Source organism: Salvelinus alpinus, chromosome 9 (assembly GCF_045679555.1).
Source record: "Salvelinus alpinus chromosome 9, SLU_Salpinus.1, whole genome shotgun sequence".
In the NCBI taxonomy this organism is placed as follows: Eukaryota; Metazoa; Chordata; class Actinopteri; order Salmoniformes; family Salmonidae; genus Salvelinus; species Salvelinus alpinus.
This window is the reverse complement of record NC_092094.1, coordinates 43,285,951-43,309,436: the sequence shown is the minus strand read 5'-3', so window position 1 is coordinate 43,309,436 and position 23,486 is coordinate 43,285,951. Positions and strand designations below refer to the sequence as shown.

General features: G+C 42.7%; 1 protein-coding gene across 2 annotated transcripts in view; it reads right to left on the bottom strand.

Annotated features, from left to right (window-relative positions):
• Positions 1-23,486, bottom strand: part of LOC139530156 (transmembrane protein 117-like) — a 107,278-nt gene that overhangs the window by 25,054 nt on the left and 58,738 nt on the right. The window contains exons 6-8 of one of the 2 annotated variants that reach the window (XM_071326297.1): positions 21,948-22,107; positions 13,538-13,667; positions 6,111-10,138 (exon numbers count right to left, since the gene is read on the bottom strand). In XM_071326297.1, coding sequence (XP_071182398.1) covers positions 9,462-10,138; positions 13,538-13,667; positions 21,948-22,107 — 967 coding nt within the window. In that variant the 3' untranslated portion in view covers positions 6,111-9,461. Of the gene's footprint in view, positions 1-6,110; positions 10,139-13,537; positions 13,668-21,947; positions 22,108-23,486 lie in introns of those variants that run through there. The other variant, XM_071326298.1, reaches the window with a different exon arrangement.

Here is a 23,486-nt window from a genome sequence, read left to right as displayed (position 1 = left end):
TCGCTTCATACTCGTCGCCAAACCCACTGGCTCCAGGTCATCTACAAGACCCTGATAGGTAAAGTCCCCCCTTATCTCAGCTCGCTGGTCACCATAGCAGCACCCACCTGTAGCACGCGCTCCAGCAGGTATATCTCTCTGGTCACCCCCAAAACCAATTCTTCCTTTGGCCGCCTCTCCTTCCAGTTCTCTGCTTCCAATGACTGGAACGAACTACAAAAATCTCTGAAACTGGAAACACTTATCTCCCTCACTAGCTTTAAGAACCAGCTGTCAGAGCAGCTCACAGATTACTCTACCTGTACATAGCCCATCTATAATTTAGCCCAAACAACTACCTCTCCCCCTACTGTATTTATTTATTTATTTAGCTCCTTTGCACCCCATTATTTCTATCTCTACTTTGCACATTCTTCCACTGAAAATCTACCATTCCAGTGTTTTACTTGCTATATTGTATTTACTTCGCCACCACCTCCCTTATCTCACCTCATTTGCTCACATGCTGTATATAGACTTGTTTTTCTACTGTATTATTGACTGTATGTTTGTTTTACTCCATGTGTAACTCTGTGTTGTTGTATGTGTCGAACTGCTTTGCTTTATCTTGGCCAGGTCGCAATTGTAAATGAGAACTTGCTCTCAACTTGCCTACCTGGTTAAATAAAGGTTAAATATATATATATTTTTAAGGTGGTCAGGGAGATGGTTGAGGAAGATTCTATTGACGATCTTGTAGAGGGCTACTCTGGGAACCAGCCTGAGGCGTGTAACTACTGGACTTCTCCTTCACAATGTATAGCACCCACTTGGGTGATGCCTCAGCAACTCTGGGCCAGAAAGCTCACCACACATAGTTCAGTGTATTAGCCAGTCATCCTCACTATGAGCCCTCTGCCTCAGCACTGCATTCCTCTACTGCATCTCACATTCCTCTCAAACTTCAGGTGACTCATCAATTGACCAGGGCTCCCGAGTGGCACAGCGGTCTAAGGCACTGCATCTCAGTGCTAGAGGGGTCACTACAGACACCCTGGTTTGAATCCAGGCTATATCACAACCGGCCGTGATTGGGAATTGCATAGGGCGGTGCACAATTGTCCCAGCGTTGTCTGGGTTTGGCTGGGGTAGGCCATCATTGTAAATAAGAATTTGTTCTTAACTGACTCGCTTAGTTAAATAAGGGTTAAATGTTAAAAAAGAATTACTGTTTTCAAAAGATCAGGAACTAGCAGCCAGGTGAAACAAAAAAGCTGGTACAGTGTCCAGATGCAGCATCCAAACAAAAACAAATAGACAGCTAGCTAGCCGAGCCAAAAAGAGTCCATCTGCAAATCTGTGGGTCAAAACAACCAGAAATATGCAATAAAACGAAATAAAAACACTTACAAATAATATATAGTGCAGTTCAGTAGTCAACCCCAGGATCAAGGACCATCAACATTTGTCTGATTTTGAGTGGTGTTTGAAGTTTAGGACTTTAAGGGTTCGTAACTCTGCTAATACACACGCAGTACTGGATTTGATTGAAAGCTCTCATTTGTTCAATACACATCTCATTTGTATTGTTCCAGGTGTTTCCTGCATCTCCAGAGGTAATGGTAACACTTGTATGATTCAGAGTACACCACTTAAAACCCCTTATATAATTAGCATATCAATTTACGGGCTGGCTGGGAGGAATGAGTTGTGCCTAAAGAGACTATATATTCCTCCAGTGGGAGTAGCCTCTGTCTAACCAGCTAATTCCCTGAGTTTCTCAAGCCGCAGCTACTTACATTAACACCTCTCTCTCTCCTTTTGACCTGTCAAAAGATTAATACAGCCTTCTGTAAACTTGTGTGTGTAGCACCCATATACAGTGGAAAGAAAAAGTATGTGAACTTGTGCAGACTGTGTTGAAGTAACAATGTTTATTGCAACAACAAGGGCAGGCAAACAACATGTCAAGGCAGGCAGGGGTCGATAATCCAGAGTAGTGGGGTCAAGGTACAGGACGGCAGGCAGGCCCAGGTCAGGCAGATGGGATCACAGTCTGGACAGGCAAGGGTCAAAACCAGGAGGACGAGGGGAAAATAGCGACTGGGGAAAACCAGGAGCTGAGCAAATGCCGGTTGACTTTAACAAACAAGACAAACTGGTCACGGACAGACAAAAAAAACACAGGTATAAATACACGGGAGATTATGGGGAAGATGGGCGACACCTGGAGGGTTGTGGAGACAATCACAAAGACAGGTGAAACAGATCAGGGCATGACAGAATGTGAGTGTTTTTTATAGGGCAAGGCAGCTCTAACCAATGTCTTCAATCTCGTCTCATTGATTGAACTCCAGGTTAGCTGACTCCTGACTCCAATTAGCTTTTGGAGAAGTCATTAGCCTAGGGGTTCACATACTTTTTCCAACCTACACTGTGAATGTTTAAATGATGTATTCAATATAGACAAGACAAATACAATAATTTGTGTGTTATTAGTTTAACCACACTATGTTTGTCTATTGTTGTGACCTAGATGAAGATCAGATCAAATTTGGTAACCAATTTATGTAGAAATCCAGGTTTTTCCAAAGGGTTCACATACTTTTTCTTGCCACTATATATGCGTCTACGTGTGTGTGTGTGTGTGTGTGTGTGTGTGTGTGTGTGTGTGTGTGTGTGTGTGTGTGTGTGTGTGTGTGTGTGTGTGTGTGTGTGTGTGTGTGTGTGTGTGTGTGTGTGTGTGTGTGTGTGTGTGTGTGTGTGTGTGTGTGTGTGCATGGGTTGTCTGGAGGGGCTGGTAGCACATTGGCAAGGGCACCATCTGGCAGCCTTTGGTCCAGTGACTCCTAGCCGGTGGTGGCTCCTTGCCAGGGGCACAGGGGTAGTGGCACAGCGGGGCAGAGTGGTTGTCCAGCTGGTTCCTAAATGTTCAATTTTCCATGGCGGGGTTAAACCCACCGCAACAGATGTCTCCACCCACAGGGTGGCCACATTACTGCCTGTCTTGTGTTCATTATTCATAGACACTCATGTCATTGGGTTTGGTAAAGGCAGGACAACTAAGGCAGTGGAGCAGCGCAATAGTTTTACATGGAGATCTGTAAACACTGTAGCCTTTGTAAACCATTAGTTTACGACATGCGTGTTAGTTGACATGGACAACTCTCAGGGCATCCGAAGGGTAATGTATTGCAGGTCAGTCATCCGACATTATTGAACCATTTCATAGGTCTAGGACGTACAGTGTAGAATGCTACAGTAGCTTGACTCCTCTCTGTAGGGGACCTGGTTAATATTCTCTGTGTGTCAGAAGGAGCGGCAGAGGCTCAACCTCAACTCTTTAATTATTCATTGGCAAATTTGTTCTTATGTAAATCCAACACAGTGCTGACTCTGCTATGTGTAGCAAATCCACCAATTAGCACTAACATGTCCGGCTCCAGCCTCCATCTAACTAGATATGATATACAGTATGTACTGTAAGGATGTGACTATTTGGCAGATGATTGAGTACACTAAAGCTGAAATCACTCATTTTGGATTCTCCCAGCAGGTGTTGTCACTAAGTAGTTACAGTAGTGCCAATATTGCTCAAAGCTATACTAGCTGGGAAACTACCTCTGCTACATAAGTATAAGGTATTCGTTCCACAGTATGCCACCACCATTGCTTAACACAAATCCCTCAGGCCTAGCTGATAAAAATGAACTCTCGCCGCTTCTCCGTTTCAAAGAAAAGGAAGCAAGAAGAAATAAATCGGTGTAATACTTTTTTTGTCTGTAAATCTCTTTTTTGAACAAGTGACTGGATGTAGGCTACTCAGGGACTAGTCTGAGCCTCCCATCCCACTGTTAAGCATCTGAGGCACAGTAGGAATCAGGCAGGGATAACATCACCCACAGCGGCATACATAGCTGACAGACTGAAACCGTCTTTAGGCCAGTCAATCTCAGGAGAAACTGTCCCTGGCTCCCACTGATATATTCACAGGAGACTCACTGTTAACACACCTAAAGTTGAACAAAAATGTGTTGGCAGCAATTCCGTGCAAAGTTGGTGACTATTCATCATTTACAGAAGGGCCTACTTTACCCATTGCAGTACAATCTCATTTTGAAAGTACACAACTTGGGCACAGACGTCCCACTTTTCTTACCCCAAACATTACTGAAACTTGCTTTGATGTGTTCCTTCACTTGCTGCATACTCTGAAAAATCAATGTCTCATTTCTCACCGCAGTGGCAGACGGGGAAAGGCTTCAGCGTAAGACCTAGCACTCTAGCAGTAAGAGATATGTTTCCCTTATCCAACCATCTACACTGTAGAGTGCCTCGTTGATGGTTTGACTGCCCAGCTTGCCTTTTAGATGCATTATCATACACCTCAGTCCCCCCCAAGGTTTGACAGGGTCTGTATCTTTGGAAACTATACCAGAATACATATACTCATGTACAATTAAACCGGTCCTTAGCGAGAAGAAGGCCCATCTAGACCTAATGTCATGCACAGGGCTGTGTTAATGTATGTCTGTGTAGATACTACCATTACAGTATCTCTCATCATACCTTGTGTAGATACAGTACTAGTACTATTATACTAGTACTATTATATTAACTCATATCTTACATGTTACATGTAATTGCGTCAGCAGCTGCATGGAGTTGACCTGAGGAGTTGCATGGCAACAGTGTCACTACGCATTATATCGACAGTACTGTATGTAAAATGTAAACTAGTTTCAGCATTGTAACAGATACACAACCTCATTCTACACTATACAATGCCTTTGGAAAGTATTCAGACCACTTGACTTTTTCCACATTTTGTTCCTTTACAGCCTTATACAAAAATGGTTTAAATTGTTTAATATGATATTTACATAAGTATTCAGACCCTTTACTCACTACTTTGTTGAAGCACCTTTGGCAGCGATTACAGTATTGAGTCTTCTTGGGTATGATGCTACAAGCTTGGCACACCTGTATTTGGGGAGTTTCTCCCATTCTTCTCTGCAGATCTTCTCAAGCTCTGTCAGGTTGGAGGGGAGCGTCGCTGCACAGCTATTTTCAGGTCTCTCCAAATATGTCCGATCGGCTTCAAGTCTGGGCTCTGGCTGGGCCACTCAAGGACATTCAGAGACTTGTCCCGAAGCCACTCCTGTGTTGTGTTGGCTGTGTGCTTAGAGTCATTGTCCTGTTGGAAGGGGAACCTTCACCCCAGTCTGAGGTTCTGAGCACTCTGGAGCAGGTTTTCATTAAGGATCTCTCTGTACTTTTCTCTGTTCATCTCTGCCTCGATCCTGACTAGTCTCCCAGTCCGTACCACTGAAAAAACGCCCCTCAACATGATGCTGGCACCACGCTTCACCGTAGGGATGGTGCCAGGTTTCTTCCAGACGTGACACTTGGCATTCAGGCCAAAGAGTTCAATCTTGGCTTCATCAGACCAGAGAATCTTGTTTCTCATGGTCTGAGAGTCTTTAGGTGACTTTTGGCAAACTCCAAGTGGGCCTTCATGTGCCTTTTACTGAGGAGTGGCTTCCGTCTGGCCACTTTACCATAAATGCCTAATTGGTGGAGTGCTGCAGCAGCACTCCACCAATTAGGCATTTATGGTAAAGTGGCCAAGCAACAAGCATTTCGCTACACTCGCATTAACATCTGCTAACCATGTGTATGTGACAAATAAAATTTGATTTGATTTGGTGGAGTGCTGCAGAGACGGTTGTCCTTCTGGAAGGTTCTCCCATCTCCACAGAGGAACTCTAGAGCTCTTTGTCGAGATGAATGTGGAAGAACTTGACCTCAACCTTATCTAACACCTTTGGGATGAATTGGAACGCCGACTGCGATCCAGGCCTAATCGCCCAACATCGGTGCCCGACCTCACTAATGCTCTTGTGGCTGAATGGAAGCAAGTCCCCACAAAAATGTTCCAACATCTAGTGGAAAGCCTTCCCAGAAGACTGGAGGCTGTTATAGCAGCAAAGGGGGGACTAACTCCATATTAATGCCCATGATTTTGGAATGAAATATTCGACGAGCACTTTTGGTCATGTAGTGTATCTCACATGGATATTCTTTGTCAACCCCACAAAGTATAATTAAGGGCACGTCACACTAGCATGTAGCAAAATGTATTCATTTTATTGATAGCATTATTCAACGGACATTTATTGTAGCCAACATGTTAAAAAGAGATATCCTTTGTTTATTAAAAAACACACAACCACAAGGATGCAAACTATCTGTCAGTTATGCAATACAATAACATGTATAACAGCAGGGGGAACATTCAGTTTCACCCGAAGCACAATACATTACAAATATATCACTAGATTACTTAAAGTGAGATAAACACACTCATTTAGCCATTGCCCCATACATTTAGCAATTTGTTGCCTGTTGCACAGCCATATCTCCAAAATGAAATAAGTTGAGCTGTAATGAGGTCTTTGATCTGTAAAGTGTAGAGGGGGATCACTGAACCAAGGACCACCACTTATGTTGACTACATTGACCTCTTCACAGAATTGGCCATCCTCACTCTCTCTGACACACATACACACACACACACACACACACACACACACACACACACACACACACACACACACACACACACACACACACACACACACACACACACACACACACACACACACACACACACACACACACACACACACAAAGGCATTGTTAGAAAACACTTCAATAACAGAGCGTTGGTATACAGTAGTCACACACCTAACGTATGTGATATAACAACTTTCACAACTCATAAAATCTCCCACTATCTTTTGCTTGTCAGCTGTAAGTAAATAGGTCACATTCTCTATGTGTCCTTCTCAAACCAAACCATGACCCCAATACTGGCTTTGAACCAGGGTCGTAATTGTGGTACATACAGTATTCTGCTGGGGTATATGATATGGGTGCAGCAGTTAGATTTGGTGAACTTCTCTCCCCTTGTATAACAAAAGCACATTTACCAGGCCAAGGGCAAATGACCTTTCATTCATTTGCATTTGTTTGAGTATAATGACCAGATAGATAAGCGACCATGAGGTGACTTTTGTTTGTTATTTGAAAATAGATGATGCCTAGGAGCTATCTTACATCCATAAAATAAATAGCTCATCATGATATTATCATCATCAGAGGTTTAGAAATCCAGTCATTTCTATGACCACAAGAAAATGCCTACGGAGCTGTGAGGGGAACGGCACCTCCGTACCTTCAGGCTCTGATCAGGCCCTACACCCAAACAAGGGCACTGCGTTCATCCACCTCTGGCCTGCTCGCCTCCCTACCTCTGAGGAAGTACAGTTCCCGCTCAGCCCAGTCAAAACTGTTCGCTGCTCTGGCACCCCAATGGTGGAACAAACTCCCTCACGACGCCAGGTCAGCGGAGTCAATCACCACCTTCCGGAGACACCTGAAACCCCACCTCTTTAAGGAATACCTAGGATAGGATAAAGTAATCCTTCTAACCCCCCCCCCCCTTAAAAGAGTTAGATGCACTATTGTAAAGTGGTTGTTCCACTGGATATCATAAGGTGAATGCACCAATTTGTAAGTCGCTCTGGATAAGAGCGTCTGCTAAATGACTTAAATGTAAAATGTTAAATGTAAAATAAACGCATGGAGATGGGATATGTGAGAATTATCAAGGATAACAAATGAATTGATAAATCAGTCATGAAGTCTGAAAGGGTAAACGTAGTCAAGTGAAACACTGAAAATGAACAAGACAGACACATACTATCAGACATCTTTTGTTTTGCTGCAGCTATAGACTGTAAGCTATAATACTGTATTTTGGATGTGGGTCCTTTAGTTGATGTGGGTTATCAAGGCACCTCTTCAGCTGTAAAACTGCAGTGTTACAATAAAGTAGCCATGACAATTGGGTGTCATGCATCGCGAGACCTTGGGACTATAAGGTTTTATCTGAACTGTTGGTAAAAAAAAAACTAATTCTTCACATAAGAGTTGCTCTTTAGGAGGTCCTTCACATGTAAAATATGTCAGATTTGTGAAAAAGTCCATTCACCATGGAAAGAATATCTGAAGGTTTTATCTGCGCAAACACCTTTGAACTTGGTGCTGTAAGGTACTATCTGCAATCCAATCACACAAGACTGGGTTGTCAATCAAAAACTATTGTTTGTAAGGTGATATACTTTTTGAGTCATGAAAGAGGAAGACATCACAAAACAGTTTTGAAATCTGGGACTTAATAAGTATTTTTCATCTCAAAACCATACATTTTGCAGCTAGAACCTTATAGCCCAAAGTCCTCGATTATTGATATCATAGGTTCTGGTCCTCTTTTGCAATGACTTTGATTTTTTTCCATCACTTAAGCCCTTTATGGTACAAATAAATAAACACAGGTGCCTTAGACCATGTTTAAGGCCCATTGGAGAGGCATTGCTGTTTATATCTTGTTCTATATCAATACGAAAAACCTCCATGGAAGGAGTATTTCACCAAAATTGCTAACGTACAGTAACACATTTGATTGATAACTAGGAAGTAGTTTACTGACTTTGGGTGTCAGAGACCAGAAAAATATGTCCGTTTACTCATCCAGAGCAATGATGCTATTAGGATATATTGTATTTGTCATTTTAGTGAACTATCAGTTTATCAAATGTGTGATGAACATTAATTAATATATTTGATGATGTGATTAGAAAGAAGGAAGGGTATTCTCTTTATTTAATCCTTACATGATTGTACTTTTCTTTTGAAATTGAAATAATTGCAACATTCTGTGGCAGATAGAATCTTATGGCTGAAGCCAGATTGACATCTCAGAACCATAAGGTTCTATCTGCGTTTGCACCCCCATAAAAAAAAGAAAAGATTTACAAATGTCTTAGGATTTTGATACTCTGCAATTTAGGTACCTTTAAGGTGAGGACCTTAATAGGTTATGAATGAAGAATTCACTACAAAACAGTTCTGAGATCTGGAATGTGAAAACTTTGATGCTCGATATCTCAGAACTATTCTTTGCGCCGATAGAGCCTTATAGTCCCGAGGTCACGATCAACTGTAGAAGTAGTTCTCCCACATAGGCACCAAAATGTGTCACGATAAGAAAATACACCTTGCTATTAGAAAAAAGTAAAATCAAGCGATAGCACCATGTTGACAATATGACTTTGCAGTGAGCGTTTGTCATTGTGTTGGTGTCACCTTAGAGATCCTAAAAACACGGGCTTACAAAAAGACTGGTCGCAAAACCAATAGTCCAGAAGAACCCAAGAGGCCAGTGTAGCTACATCCTCTGCTGTAGGAACACTCAATTAGTGTTGTGTTCAATATCCACCCAGACTGAAAAGATCTGGACTGAAATTGTCTTTCAGTTTGGTCTTAGTCTCTATTCTCTGGTCTCATGTCGTCCCTTCAGGCTATGTGTCTGTCAGCAGCAGACAGTAACAGTATTTCCCCTAAGGGCAGTAAGGTCAGGGCGGTGACAGTTTACTGACTTCAAAGGAAACCGCTGGTTCTCCCGTCTCCGCGCTGTCAATGACTATGCTGGGGTGCGTCTCCTGGGTCTCCGTGGAAACAGGCGAGATGGAGTTGGTGGAGGTGGCGGTGTGCGGAGCCAAGTGCCCGTCCACTGACAGCAGCATGGGGGTTCCGGAACGTTTGAGCGTCTCGCTCATAGAGATGTGCACCTCCTCTGGCGTGACGCCCATGTCCTTACTATACTCCGACGGAGACTTCCTCTTAATCCTCTCGTACGTCTTGTCCACCTGGCTCTCCGGGAAGGTCTCGCTGTCCTGGAAACGTCCCAGCAGCCAGATGAAGAAGCCAAAGAGAACAAAGGCAGCCAGGCTGGGGATGAAGGCCAGGCACTTGATGTCCAGGCTGGCGCCCACGTAGCGGCTGTGCAGGAACATGTCCCGATGGACATACGAGCGGTTGGTCAGCGGATCTACGTTGCTGGAGCGCCACTTGTAGGTGAGCGTGCTGCGGTTGAAGTCGCCCAGCGTATGGGGCTCCTCCACGGTGAAGATCTTCTCCCCTGGACCAACGTACTGGCCGTACTCATAGGGCTTGTAGAAGATCTGGTTCTTCCACATGTTCAAGTCCAGGATCAACACCAGGAAGATGATGCCGTAGTTGAACCACTTACCTGCAGGGAGAAAGAAACGGTGTGGCAGTTACAGTAACTTCTTTATGGCAAAATCCAGATGAATTGTATATTGTATTGTGCCCAAGCTGACTTTGACATGTCCTTTCATTCACTGATTGCTGTACTGTTGGGACAAATTATAAAGCTTTTATGAATCTAATTCATTCAAGGTAATCAATTCACAAAACACAGAAAGACAGACAGTATGTGTGTTAAGGCATTTGCAGGTACTAGGTCCAACATTGACTCTTAATGAAATGAGGTCATTACAGTAATGGTAGCAATCTCTCCAGGTTTACTTATCTAAAGGCAGATGATTCCCTGGGTACATGTGACACCATTCCCTCCCTTTCCTGAGACGCAACACCGTTGATAAGCTTTTAGTCAAAGCAGTCACATAGTGTAAGACCATTAACATAATGCTAAATGAGTGTGCGATGCATTAGGGTTAACAACCTAGTGTAGATCAGGGAGCGTTTGAACAGTTTAACATTTAGCATGGGAACATTAGTTTCTCTCCACCTTGATGGTTGTCACTGGGAGCATGCTGTGGAACGTAATGAAACATGGGTGATGGTTTAAATGGAAGAGTGTACTCTCTGAGAATATGTTTGACTGTGTGATCACGTAACCGGTGTGAGTAAGACCTTTAAACAGGTTAACATTCACTAGGCCTCTGGGCTAGACGGATTACCAGGACACGTACTCAAAGCATGCGCTGACCAGCTGGCAAGTGTCTTCACTGACATTTTTAACCTCTCCCTGACTCAGTCTGTAATACCTACATGTTTCAAGCAGACAACCATAGTCCCTGTGCCCAAGAACACCAAGGTAACCTGTCTAAATGACTACCGCCCCGTAGCACTCACATCTGTAGCCATGAAATGCTTTGAAAGGCTGGTCATGGCTCACATCAACACCATCATACCAGACACTCTGGACCCACTCCAATTCACCCCAATAGATAAACAGTGTGGAGTGCAATAGAGATTGCACTCCACACACAGCCCTTTCCCATCTGGACAAGAGGAACAGCTATGTGAGAATGCTGTTCATTGACTATAGCTCAGCCTTCAACACAATTTTTTATGAGTGCTCCTGTACTCCCTGCTCACCCATGACTGAGTGGCAGCGCCTGACTCAAACCCCATCGTTAAGTTTGCCGACGACACAACGGTGGTAGGCCTGATCACTGACGATGATGAGACAGCCTATAGGAAGGAAGTCAGAGACTGCCAGGACAACAACCTCTCCCTCAACGTCAGCAACACAAAGGAGCTAATTGTGGACTACAGGATTGGCATGGGCACTCAGATCCTCAAAAAAGAAAACAGCTGCATCATTGAGAGCCTCTAGACTGGCTGCATCACCACTTGGTATGGCAGCGGCTCAACATCCGACCGCAAGGCGCTAGAGAGGGTAGTGCGGACGGCCCCGTACATCACTGGGGCCAAGCTCCCTGCCATCCAAGACCTCTATACCAAGCGGTGTCAGAGGAAGGCCCTAAATATTGTCAAAGCCTCCAGCCACCCAAGTCAGAGACTGTTCTCTCTGCTACCGCATGGCAACGCACCAAGTCTGGAACCAACAGCAGGACCCTGAACAGCTTCTAGCCCCAAGCCATGAGACTGCTAAATAGTTAGTTAAATAGTTCACCAAATAGACTATCTGCATTGACCCTTTTGCACTAAAGTTTTTTACTCATCACATACGCTTCTGCTACTGTTTACTACCTGTCACTTTATTCCTAGTTATATGTACATATCTACCTCAATTACAAACCCTGCACATGGACTCGGTACTGGTACCCCTTGTATATGGATTGTTACTCATTGGATCTATTACACCTTTGGCAGCAATTACAGCCTCGAGTCTTATTGGGTATGACGCCACAAGCTTGGCACACCTGTATTTGGGGAGTTTCTCTCATTCTTCTCTGCAGATCCTCTGCACAGCTATTTTCAGGTCTCTCCAGATATGTTCGCACCAGTCTGATGTCCTGAGTGCTCTGGAGCAGGTTTTCATCAAGGATCTTTCTGTACTTTGCTCCGTACAGCTTTCCCTCGATCCTGACTAGTCTCCCAGTCCCTGCCGCTGAAAAACAGCCCCACAGCTTGATGCACTGGTTTCCTCCAGACGTGACGCTTGGCATTCAGGCCAAAGAGTTCAATCTTGGTTTCATCAGACCAGAGAATCTTGTTTCTGAGAGTCCTTTAGGTGCCTTTTGGCAAACTCCAAGTGGGCTGTCATATGCCTTTTACTGAGAAGTAACTTCCGTCTGGCCAATTTACCATACATGCCTGATTGGTGGAGTGCTGCAGAGATGGTTGTCCCATCTCCACATAGAAACTCTGGAGCTCTCTCAAGAGTAACCATCGGGTTCTTGGTCACCTCCCTGAACAAGGCCCTTCTCACCCGATTGCTTAGTTTGGCCGGGCGGAAAGATCTAGGAAGAGTCTTGGTGGTTCCACACTTCTTCCATTTAAGAATGATGAAGGCCGCTGGTGTTCTTGGGGACCTTCAATGCTGCAGAAATGTTTTGGTACTCTTCCCCAGATCTGTGCCTCCACATAATCCTGTCTCGGAGCTCTGCGGACAATTCCTTCGACCTCATGGCTTGGTTTTTGCTCTGACATGCACTGTCAACTGTGGGACCTTATATAGACAGGTGTGTGCCTTTCCAAAATCATGTCCAATCAATTGAATTTACCACAGGTGGACTCCAATCAAGTTGTAGAAACATCTCAAGCATGATCAATGGAAAGAGGATGCACCTGAGCTCAATGTCGAGTCTCATAGCAAAGGGTCTGAATACTTAATAAAGTATTTCTGTTTTTATTTTTAATACATTTGCAAAAATTTCTAAAAACCTGTTTTCGCTTTGTCATTATGGGGTAATCGCTGCCAAAGGTGCTCCTGAGTGGCGCAGCGGTCCAAGGCACTGCATCTCAGTCCTAGAGGCGTCACTACAGACCCTGGTTTGATCCCAGGCTGTATCACAACCGGCCATGATTGGGAGTCCTATAGGGCGGCGCACAATTGTCCCAGCGTCATCCGGGTTAGGGTTTGGCCGGGGTAGGCTGTCACTGTAAATAAGATTTGGTTCTTAACTGACTTGCCTAGTTAAATAAAGTTTAAATAAAAATAAATAAAAAACAAAGTACTGACTAAAGGGTCTGAATACTTATATAAATATAAATTTTCCATTTTTTGTATTCAAGAAAATAGCAACATTTTCCAAAAACCTATTTTCACTTTGTCATTATGGGGTATTGTGTGTAGATTGATGAGAATTGTATTTTATTTAATACATATTAGAATAAGGCTGTAACGTAACAAAATGTGGAAAAAGTATAGTATGTTTTGTATGTAATACATGTTGCTTGGTAATGTCCATACCTGTGATATGGATGTGGTACTCCTCTTTGAAGATGCTCTTGCAGACAGGAAGTTTGAACTTGAGCTGTGTGGTGGACATGCCAGGCAGGTTCATATCAAGGTCGCCCATGAACTGAGGGAACTCCCAGTCCTGAAAACACATCCCAACAGACTATATTTTATTTATGGTTTATTTGAATAGGGACAGGTACAAACACATGAACACATTGCATACTACAGGAAAAGGAGTACCGAACACGCCGCCATTCTCATCGATGGGGTTGTAGTGGAGCAGGTTGAGAGCTTCAAGTTCCTTGGTGTCCACATCACCAACTAACTAACATTGTCCAAGCACACCAAGACAGTCGTGAAGAGGGCAGGACAAAACCTATTCCCCCTCAGGAGACTGAAAAGATTTGGCAAGGGTCCTCAGATCCTCAAAAGGTTCTACAGCTGCACCATTGAGAGCATCCTGACTGGTTGCATCACTGCCTGGTATGGCAACTGCTCAGCCTCCGACCGCAAGGCACTACAGAGGGTAGTGCGTACGGCCCAGTACATCACTGGGGCCAAGCTTCCTGTCATCCAGGACCTCTATACCAGGCGGTGTCAGAGGAAGACCCTAAAAATTGTCAAAGACTCCAGCCAACCTAGTCATAGACAGTTCTCTCTGCCAAGCCATAAGACTCCTGAACATCTAATCAAATGGATACTTAGACTATTTGCACTGCCCCCCCCCCCCCCACCCCCTCTTTTACTCCGCTGCTACTCTCTGTTATTATCTATGCATAGTAACTTTAATAATTCTACCTACATGTACAGTTGAAGTCAGAAGTTTACATACACCTTAGCCAACTACTTTTAAACTCAGTTTTTCACAATTCCTGACATTTATTCCTAGTAACAAATTCCCTGTTTTAGGTCAGTTACTAGCACCACTTTATTTTAAGAATGTGAAATGTCAGAATAACAGTAGAGAGAATTATTTATTTCAGCTTTTATTTCTTTCATCATATTCCCAGTGGGTCAGAGGTTTACATGCACTCAATTAGTATTTGGTAGCATTGCCTTTAAATTGTTTAACTTGGGTCAAATGTTTCAGGTAGCCTTCCACAAGCTTCCCACTATCAGTTGGGTGAATTTTGGCCCATTCCTCCTGACAGAGCTGGTGTAACTGAGTCAGGTTTGTAGGCCTCCTTGCTCGCACATGCTTTTTCAGTTCTGCCCACAAATGTTCTATAGGAGTGAGGTCAGGGCTTTGTGATGGCCACTCCAATACCTTGACTTTGTTGTCCTTAAGCCATTTTGCCACAACTTTGGAAGTATGCTTCCATTTGGAAGACCCATTTGCAACCAAGCTTTAACTTCCTGACTGATGTCTTGAGATGTTGCTTCAATAAATCCACATAATTCTCCTGCCTCATGATGCCATCTATTTTGTGAAGTGCACCAGTATCTCCTGCAGCAAAGCACCCCCAAAACATGATGCTGCCACCCCCGTGCTTCACGGTTGGGATGGTGTTCATTGGCTTGCAAGCACCCCCTTTTTCCTCCAAACATAACGATGGCCATTATGGCCAAACAGTTCTATTTTTGATTCATCAGACCAGAAGACATTTCTCCAAAAAGTACGATCTTTGTCCCCATGTGCAGTTGCAAACCATAGTCTGGCTTTTTTTATGGCGGTTTTGGAGCAGTGGCTTCTTCCTTGCTGAGCGGCCTTTCAGGTTATGTCGATATAGGACTCGTTTTACTGTGGATATAGATACTATTGTACCTGTTTCCTCCAGCATCTTCACAAGGTCCTTTGCTGTTGTTCTGGGATTGATTTGCACTTTTCGCACCAAAGTATGTTCATCTCTAGGAGACAGAAGGCGTCTCATTCCTGAGCGGTATGACGGCTGCGTGGTCCCATGGTGTTTATACTTGCGTACTATTGTTTGTACAAATGAACATGGTACCTTCAGGGGTTTGGAAATTGCTCCCAAGGATGAACCAGACTTGTGGAGGTCTACAATTTTTTTCCTGAGGTCTTGGCTGATTTCTTTTGATTTTCCCATGATGTCAAGCAAAAAGGCACTGAGTTTGAAGGTAGGCCTAGAAATACATCCACAGGTACACCTCCAAATGACTCAAATTATGTCAATTAGCCTATCAGAAGCTTCTAAAGCCATGACATCATTTTCTGGAATGTTCCAAGCTGTTTAAAGGCACAGTCAACTTAGTGTATGTAAACTTCTGACCCACTGGAATTTTGATACAGTGAATTATAAGTGAAATAATGTAAACAATTGTTGGAAAAATGACTTGTGTCATGCACAAAGTAGATGTCCTAACCGACTTGCCAAAACTATAGTTTGTTAAAATTGTGGAGTGGTTGAAAAACAAGTTTTAATGACTCCAACCTAAGTGTATGTAAACTTCCGACTTCAACTGTACATATTACCTCGACTAACCGGTGCCCCCACACATTGACTCTGTACCAGTACCCCCCTGTGTATAGCCTCGCTACTGTTATGTTACTGCTGCTTTTTAATTACTTGTTCCTTTTATTTCTTATTCATATTTTTTAAACAGCATTGTTGGTTAGGGGCTTGTAAGTAAGCATTTCACTGTAAGGTTGTATTCGGCGCATGTGACTAATCACATTTGATTTGATACACAATCATCCAATGCTTTGCACCATACTGCGTCTAGCTCCCGCTCATTTTCAACAACCATCCCAGGAGTCCATCTGATCAGAAGTCTTTCGTAGTGACAGATTTTACTGAAGTAAACAACATGTAACATGTAAGACCAAGCATAAAATCAGAGACAACAATACATTATGTTCCAAAGTGAACAACAGGGATTTCTTTTTATGGTACTTGCTAGGGAATCAGGGGAGTTGTCTATTGATGGGTAAGGTACCACAGAGGTCAAAAGCCTAACTGAGAGCTGCAGTGCACAGTGTGTTTACAGGGCCCTGTACTGTGCCTTTATGCATTTGGGGTTCCTCATGTCAAAACACATCACAAACCACTCAATACAGACATCACAAACCACTCTGTGCCTCCTTAGTCCCTGATTGGGAAAAGTCAATACAGACTCTACCATGTAAGATCAATGAAATATGCCGAAGATAACGTCTGGGAAGAATATGTGTCAGAGAGACATGCTGTACGTCTTAGATAACCCAAAGATCTTTCTTTGTATGCATAACGGCCTTTCCCCCGATCATGACAGTATAGCCTACACTGAAAAACTAAATGGAGTTGTTTAAACTAAATATTCTTCATTAACTGGTTTACTCAACTTTTAGGTCAAAGTGTTATCTGAACTTAACATTTTTTGTTGGCCCAAAGTTCTGTCTACTTAAAATGATGTGTTTGCTCAAATTGTCTCATACGTTCATTCAATTATAAATTATTATTTGGGCATCTTACCAAAAAAAAGGCTGTGGAATTAGTTACACACATGCTTTTATCATACAACTTTTCAACTTACATATTTGACACACATGATTACATTGTGTATGTTCATATACATATAGAAATTAATATTCAAGTTGTTCTCACCTGGGATTTGAACTCAAAACCTTGTGGTTCACAGCATTCCACTCTTCCTCCTACTCCACCACATATGTGTCCATAACTGACTTCACCAGTATTGCTACACTTTGCACTTCAAATAAAATCTCAGCACTGTTAAAAGTACAACCAAGAATAATTATTTTCTTTATCATAGTGATTAAGGAGTAACATAAAAAGAAAAAAAAAATGCTTAAATAAGTCAATTGAATCAATGAATAGAGAATAGTCAGATTAACTGACAGGGTTGGGTAGGTTACTTTCTAAATGTAATCTGTTACAGTTACTAGTTACCTGTTCAAATTTGTAATCAGTAATGTAACTTTTGGATTACCCAAACTCAGTAACATTATCTGATTACATTCAGTTACTTTTAGATTACTTTCACCATTTGAGGCATTAAAAAAAGACAGAAATGTATATTACCAAATGAATAATTTATCCTATTGCAGGATAAATCAATGTTAAAGTTTACATAGCTGGTCATATATGGATGTAAAATTGTACTTTATGGGTTGGTTATGTAGGCTTCTTCTAACCCATCACTTTCTACTACATATCATAATACAATTAAATTATATTTTTACATTAAAAACAAAGTCTATCAGAATTCCAGTCATTCCAATAAATGTTATACCCCTTGATCTTCAAGAATATGACTTTTTTTAACAGCATGAATTAGATTGAGCAATAAAAGCCCTACATTTATTCCATAGGCTGGAATTCGCACTATGTAGCTGTTGCAAGATCACATTTTTCAGTGGCTGTCCACTGGTTTCAAAAACAATGATTGATAGGCAGCTTAAACTTATTGAATTCAACCATTATTGGGTTCAAATACACGTTTAGATTTGTGAACAGCCATCCACAAAACAAATCCGTAAGGCGCAAATAGCTAAATGAGAGCAGCAGTGTGATTCACATCACTGCGCAATGTAGATATCAATAATAAGTGATATCCGTATCGCCGTAGACTACACCACTGCTGTCGTCCTTACTTCCAAGCGTTTATTCAAATTGGATAATCTTTGGATGCCGACAGCAGTCGCACCATTGGAAGACATAACTTGGACTGTAGCCTACAAAAGCCTATTCCTGCTCTTTTCCCGCGATCCATCAAACACATTTCGTATGTCATCATAGTGGTCTCTGACTTGTGGTCAGACTCGCTCAGGTGGAACAAACTTACATTTGTGCCTTTTTTCAATGCTGATTTGAATGTCATTGAGAAAACAGAAAAGTGTCAAAGAATTGTTTTCGCAAACATCCTTTCTGAATTTAAAAGTAATACTCAAAGTAATCTAGTTTTTCAAAAGTATCTGTAATCTGATTACAATATTTTTGCTGGTAACGTAACGATTACAGTTACCCTTTTTTGTAATCCCTTACATGTAACGGATTACTCCTCAAACCTGTTAACTGATAATTGCACAGACATGGTGGTGTAGCAGGAAGATTGGAATGCCATGAATCAAGAGGTAGTGAGTTCAAATCCAAGGTGAGGACAAGTTGAATAATAATGACTGTATAAATGAACATGCACAATGTTACAATGTTTTCAATATTTGACATACATGGTATGTTAAAAGCACTGTTTGTGTGTGTTTAACCAGTTCCACAGCCTTTTTAGTTAAGATGCACAAATAATAATTTCCAGTTGAATGAACATATGAGACAACTTAAGCAAACACATCATTTTAATTTGACTGAATTTTTGAAAAAGTTTTCTCAAGTTGTAGCTAAGTTTTGGCAACACATTATTTGTTTGTTCAGGTAACACTTGGACCGAAAAGTTGAGTAAACAAAAAAAGGGCTGTGGAAGCAGTTAACTTACTTAATAATATTTTGTTGAAACAACTAGATTTGTGGGTGTTCTTTTTTAGTGATAGTTATTTAACTAAACAGCAGCCATTTTCAATACTTACAAATGGAATACCATTTCATATGTGAGGATATGAATATAGATATCCCCCCCTAGATATTAATTAGGCCTTCCACTTACTGATGTATACTTTGTTTCCTGATACAGTCCCACTAATAAGGATGACATTTAAGCAATGTGCCCCCTCACATGAAATAATAAGTCTCTAGGTGAGCATGTGAGAACAGTGAGCATGCACGCAACACACACACAGACGCGCACGCACACACCACACACTCACTCGCACAAGTCTTTAAGTCTGCAAAGTTACACACACACCTGGAAAAAAAACAGAATATACTAGACTATCAAATACCCAAATAAAATAAAAGCCTCACAAATCTCCATCAGCTGGGAGGTAAATCCAGCCCAGTCCGTTAATTGTGTCTGTTAATTTCTCATGGAGGTGAGAGATTAACTACCAGCCACAACACGCCCACATGAAGGTGAATGAAGCCATTTGGAATGATGTGGGTCGGAATGGCGGAAGGAGGAGTAGAGAGGTTTTTATTGACTATGCCACAATAGAGTGCAATGACAGCAGGCCTCAGGTCCATGTGAGCGCTAACGGTTATTTATTTAAACCATAAATAACCCTATTAAACGTGCGTGCTGTACACAGCGCAGAAAATGAGAGGGGCTAGCTATCATAAACAAAGGCATCTGAATGAGAGTGAAATACAGCCCAGCGGTGAAAAACAGGAGTGATGTGATTGGTAAGTAGTTGGGTACTGGCTGAGGCTAATGTGACTTCAAATGAGGAAGTCACATTATGGAGACTGCAGTAGTCATATGGGATGATGTCTGAAGCAGGAGATGGGAGCTCCAACTGACAGCTGGCGGAAAAAAACTGGCCATTACGCATTAGCCTGTTTCTGCGAACAGAGGGGACACCAGTGAAAAGCAATGAAGCCTATTCAAAAGACAAAAAATTATACAACGAATAAAACTTGAAACAACGAGAAAAACAGCCATGTTAATCAGAAATAAGTAATTCAACAGTTGACTATGTAATACGTTATTTAAATATATCAACTGAATGACTGAGGTGAGCAATAACAGGATATAGCGATTTAGTAAGTTATTGTATGCTACAGATAAATCATTGTTTACTAATCATCATAGCCCTGTAAAAACAAGAATTGTGCCATAACCACAGGTATCGACTCTGAAGAGTAAGGGAGACGGAGGTATTTTTGTATTTTTAATTTAACCTTTATTTAACTAGGCAAGTCAGTTAAGAACAAATTCTTATTTACAATGACGGCCTACCCCGGCCAAACCCGACGATGCTGAGCCAATTGTGTGCCGCCCAATGGGACTCCCCATCACGGCCAGACGTGACACAGCCTGGATTTTTTACACAATAATGTGTACAGTCATCCATGAGAAGCTACTAATTATTTATTACATAAAACATATGGAAACAGACAATTAAGGGCTACTAGATATTAGACTATGTAATCCTTTAAGCAATAAGAAAGCGGATAAAATATGTCTATTAAACATAAGTAGAAGCCTGACTGAATTAGGCTTGAGTTCCAAACCACCCAGTCTGTATTTGGCTTGAGGCTACTGTGTTGAAAGCCTTCTCTCCTTGAAACACCGCTATGCATTTTCTACCCAGACAAATACATTTGCATATTCATGAGTATGCCACTGACAAACACTTTACTGATGTATAGGCTCCTGTGGGATGGAGGGATGGAGGACATTGAGTGGAAAAAAGGAAAGAAAACATGAAATGTTATAAGTCATCATTAAAAAAGGCCTGGGTTCACAGAAGAGGAGAGCACGGGTAAGTCCTTAGCTGAAGCCTGGCCAGACGGAGGGATGGCTGGATAGAGGGATGGCTGGATAGGGGGATGGCTGGATAGGGGGTGGCTGGATAGGGGGGTGGCTGGATAGGGGTGTGGGCTGGATAGAGGGGTGGCTGGATAGGGGGGTGGCTGGGTAGAGGTATGGCTGGGTAGGGGGTTGGCTGGATAGGGGGATGGCTGGATAGGGGGATGGCTGGATAGGGGGATGGCTGGATAGGGGGATGGCTGGGTAGGGGGGTGGGCTGGATAGAGGGGTGGCTGGGTAGAGGGGTGGCTGGGTAGAGGTATGGCTGGGTAGAGGTATGGCTGGGTAGGGGGTTGGCTGGATAGGGGGATGGCTGGATAGGGGGATGGCTGGATAGGGGGATGGCTGGATAGGGGGATGGCTGGATAGGGGGATGGCTGGGTAGGGGGGTGGCTGGGTAGGGGGGTGGGCTGGATAGAGGGGTGGCTGGATAGAGGGGTGGCTGGATAGGGGGGTGGCTGGGTAGGGGGGTGGCTGGGTAGAGGTATGGCTGGGTAGGGGGTTGGCTGGATAGGGGGATGGCTGGATAAGGGATGGCTGGGTAGGGGGGTGGGCTGGATAGAGGGGTGGCTGGATAGAGGGGTGGCTGGATAGAGGCGTGGCTGGATAGAGGGGTGGCTGGATAGGGGGGTGGCTGGGTAGGGGGGTGGCTGGGTAGAGGTATGGCTGGGTAGGGGGTTGGCTAGGTAGGGGGTTGGCTGGATAGGGGGATGGCTGGATAGGGGGATGGCTGGATAGGGGGTTGGCTGGGTAGGGGGTTGGCTGGGTAGGGGGTTGGCTGGGTAGGGGATTGGCTGGATAGGGGGATGGCTGGATAGGGGGATGGCTGGGTAGGGGGTTGGCTGGATAGGGGGATGGCTGGGTAGGGGATGGCTGGGTGGATGAGGGGTAGAGATATAAATCAGAAGCAGCAGTGGGTGTGTAGTCATGCAGGCTCTGACTGATCAAACGTCTCCCTCTCTCGCTCTCTCAACCCAGTGCCGCAGTGCCCCTGTGACTGAGGGAGGGGTGAGGAACGGAAGAGATAAAGGGGAAAAAAGAGGGGGAGAGTAATGGAGCCCAGCTAGTTTTTAATTGGCCATGGGGGAGCCCCTACCTGCATGACAATGAGCAGGTCAAAGACCAGGATGAAGGAAGCCAGGAAGGCCCTGGAGACCTCGTCGCTAGGCAGAAAGCCACGGTTCAGGTTGTCCCAGCTGATCCAGTCAGTACTGATGACCAGCAACACCACCGACGTCAGAGTGATCAGGACCGTCCTGGAGGAGTGAGGAAGTAGAATTGCATTAGTTTCCTGTTAGTCACGTGGGTCACTCCACAGATTTACTAATTACCACTTTATTAGTCCATTTGTTACAGTGGACAATGATAATTTGTCTTCTGCTCATTTCTCTAAAGTACACAACATCAATACTATAATAAGAGGAGCTCATCATAGGTATATGTAAATATTGACATTGGTTACTAATTCTCTTAGGTATCATTTTATGTTTATCTGTGTGTTATTGACTTTGGATTTAGCAAAACTCTATATTTTGCTCTTCTTTGTACTTGTTTCAATGTCATTCAGTAATTATTACGTTGGTGTTGTGTGGGTTGTTCCATCCCCATGGTAACTGGCTGCATTGCAGATAGCTAGCGCCAAGCCATATCATGTTTCAAATGTTGTTTTTTTACAATTCTAAAGTGGATTATTTTTCGGCACTGTTATTGTGATTTATCCAGATTAATTGCTGAACAATTTCAAGATACATTCCTCAACATATTCATCAATTATACTTTCTCCTCAGTATTTGAGATGATGGCTCGTCAGAGTACAAATTGATTGTGACCGTCAGACTGGAGGCATCCATCAACAAGACAAAGGCTTCCAGAGTAGCCACTGAGACTACAGGTATCTCCCTTGCATCCTAATAGAGGAACAATCAATTGAAGAGTGTGGCTTTTAATTTCAACGTATTAGTCATTCATACGTATGAAGAGTTTCATTCCAAAACTCGATATATCAATTTTCAGAAATGTTGGTAAATTAGCTTTTATTGTTTAAAGAAATTATGAAAGATATTGGTGAGTTTTCACTATCTAATCATGGCATGGGGTTGTTCAATGACAGACATGTACGGTATTTGTTTCAAATCTATCACTTGACGGTTTGCTTTCAGAGAGACAAATGATCATGTTTTTTTGTTGCAAAACGCTATATATCCGCCTACATCTCAGAGAAATAAGTAGAACTGCAGTCAAATGTAACAAATAACTACATTTTGTATAAAGAAATGTACAAATGGTACATTTGTGACATCAATATTTATATATATATATATATATATATTATTAAATACAGTAATATGAAATCTATATGTAAAACATTTACATTTGACATTTTAGTCATTTAGCAGATGCTCTTATCCAGAGCGACTTGCAGTTAGTGCATTCATCTTAAGATAAGTAGGTGAGACAACCACATATCACAGTAAAATATACAGGATACAAACATTCCATTCCAGCTAAACAATGGACATACTGTATAGCAGTTTGCACATTTTTTTTTATCATACACATCTAAAATCTATGAATTCAAAATCACTCTGACAATACCACGCTGTTTCAACAGTGTTGACATTTTTACATAACATAA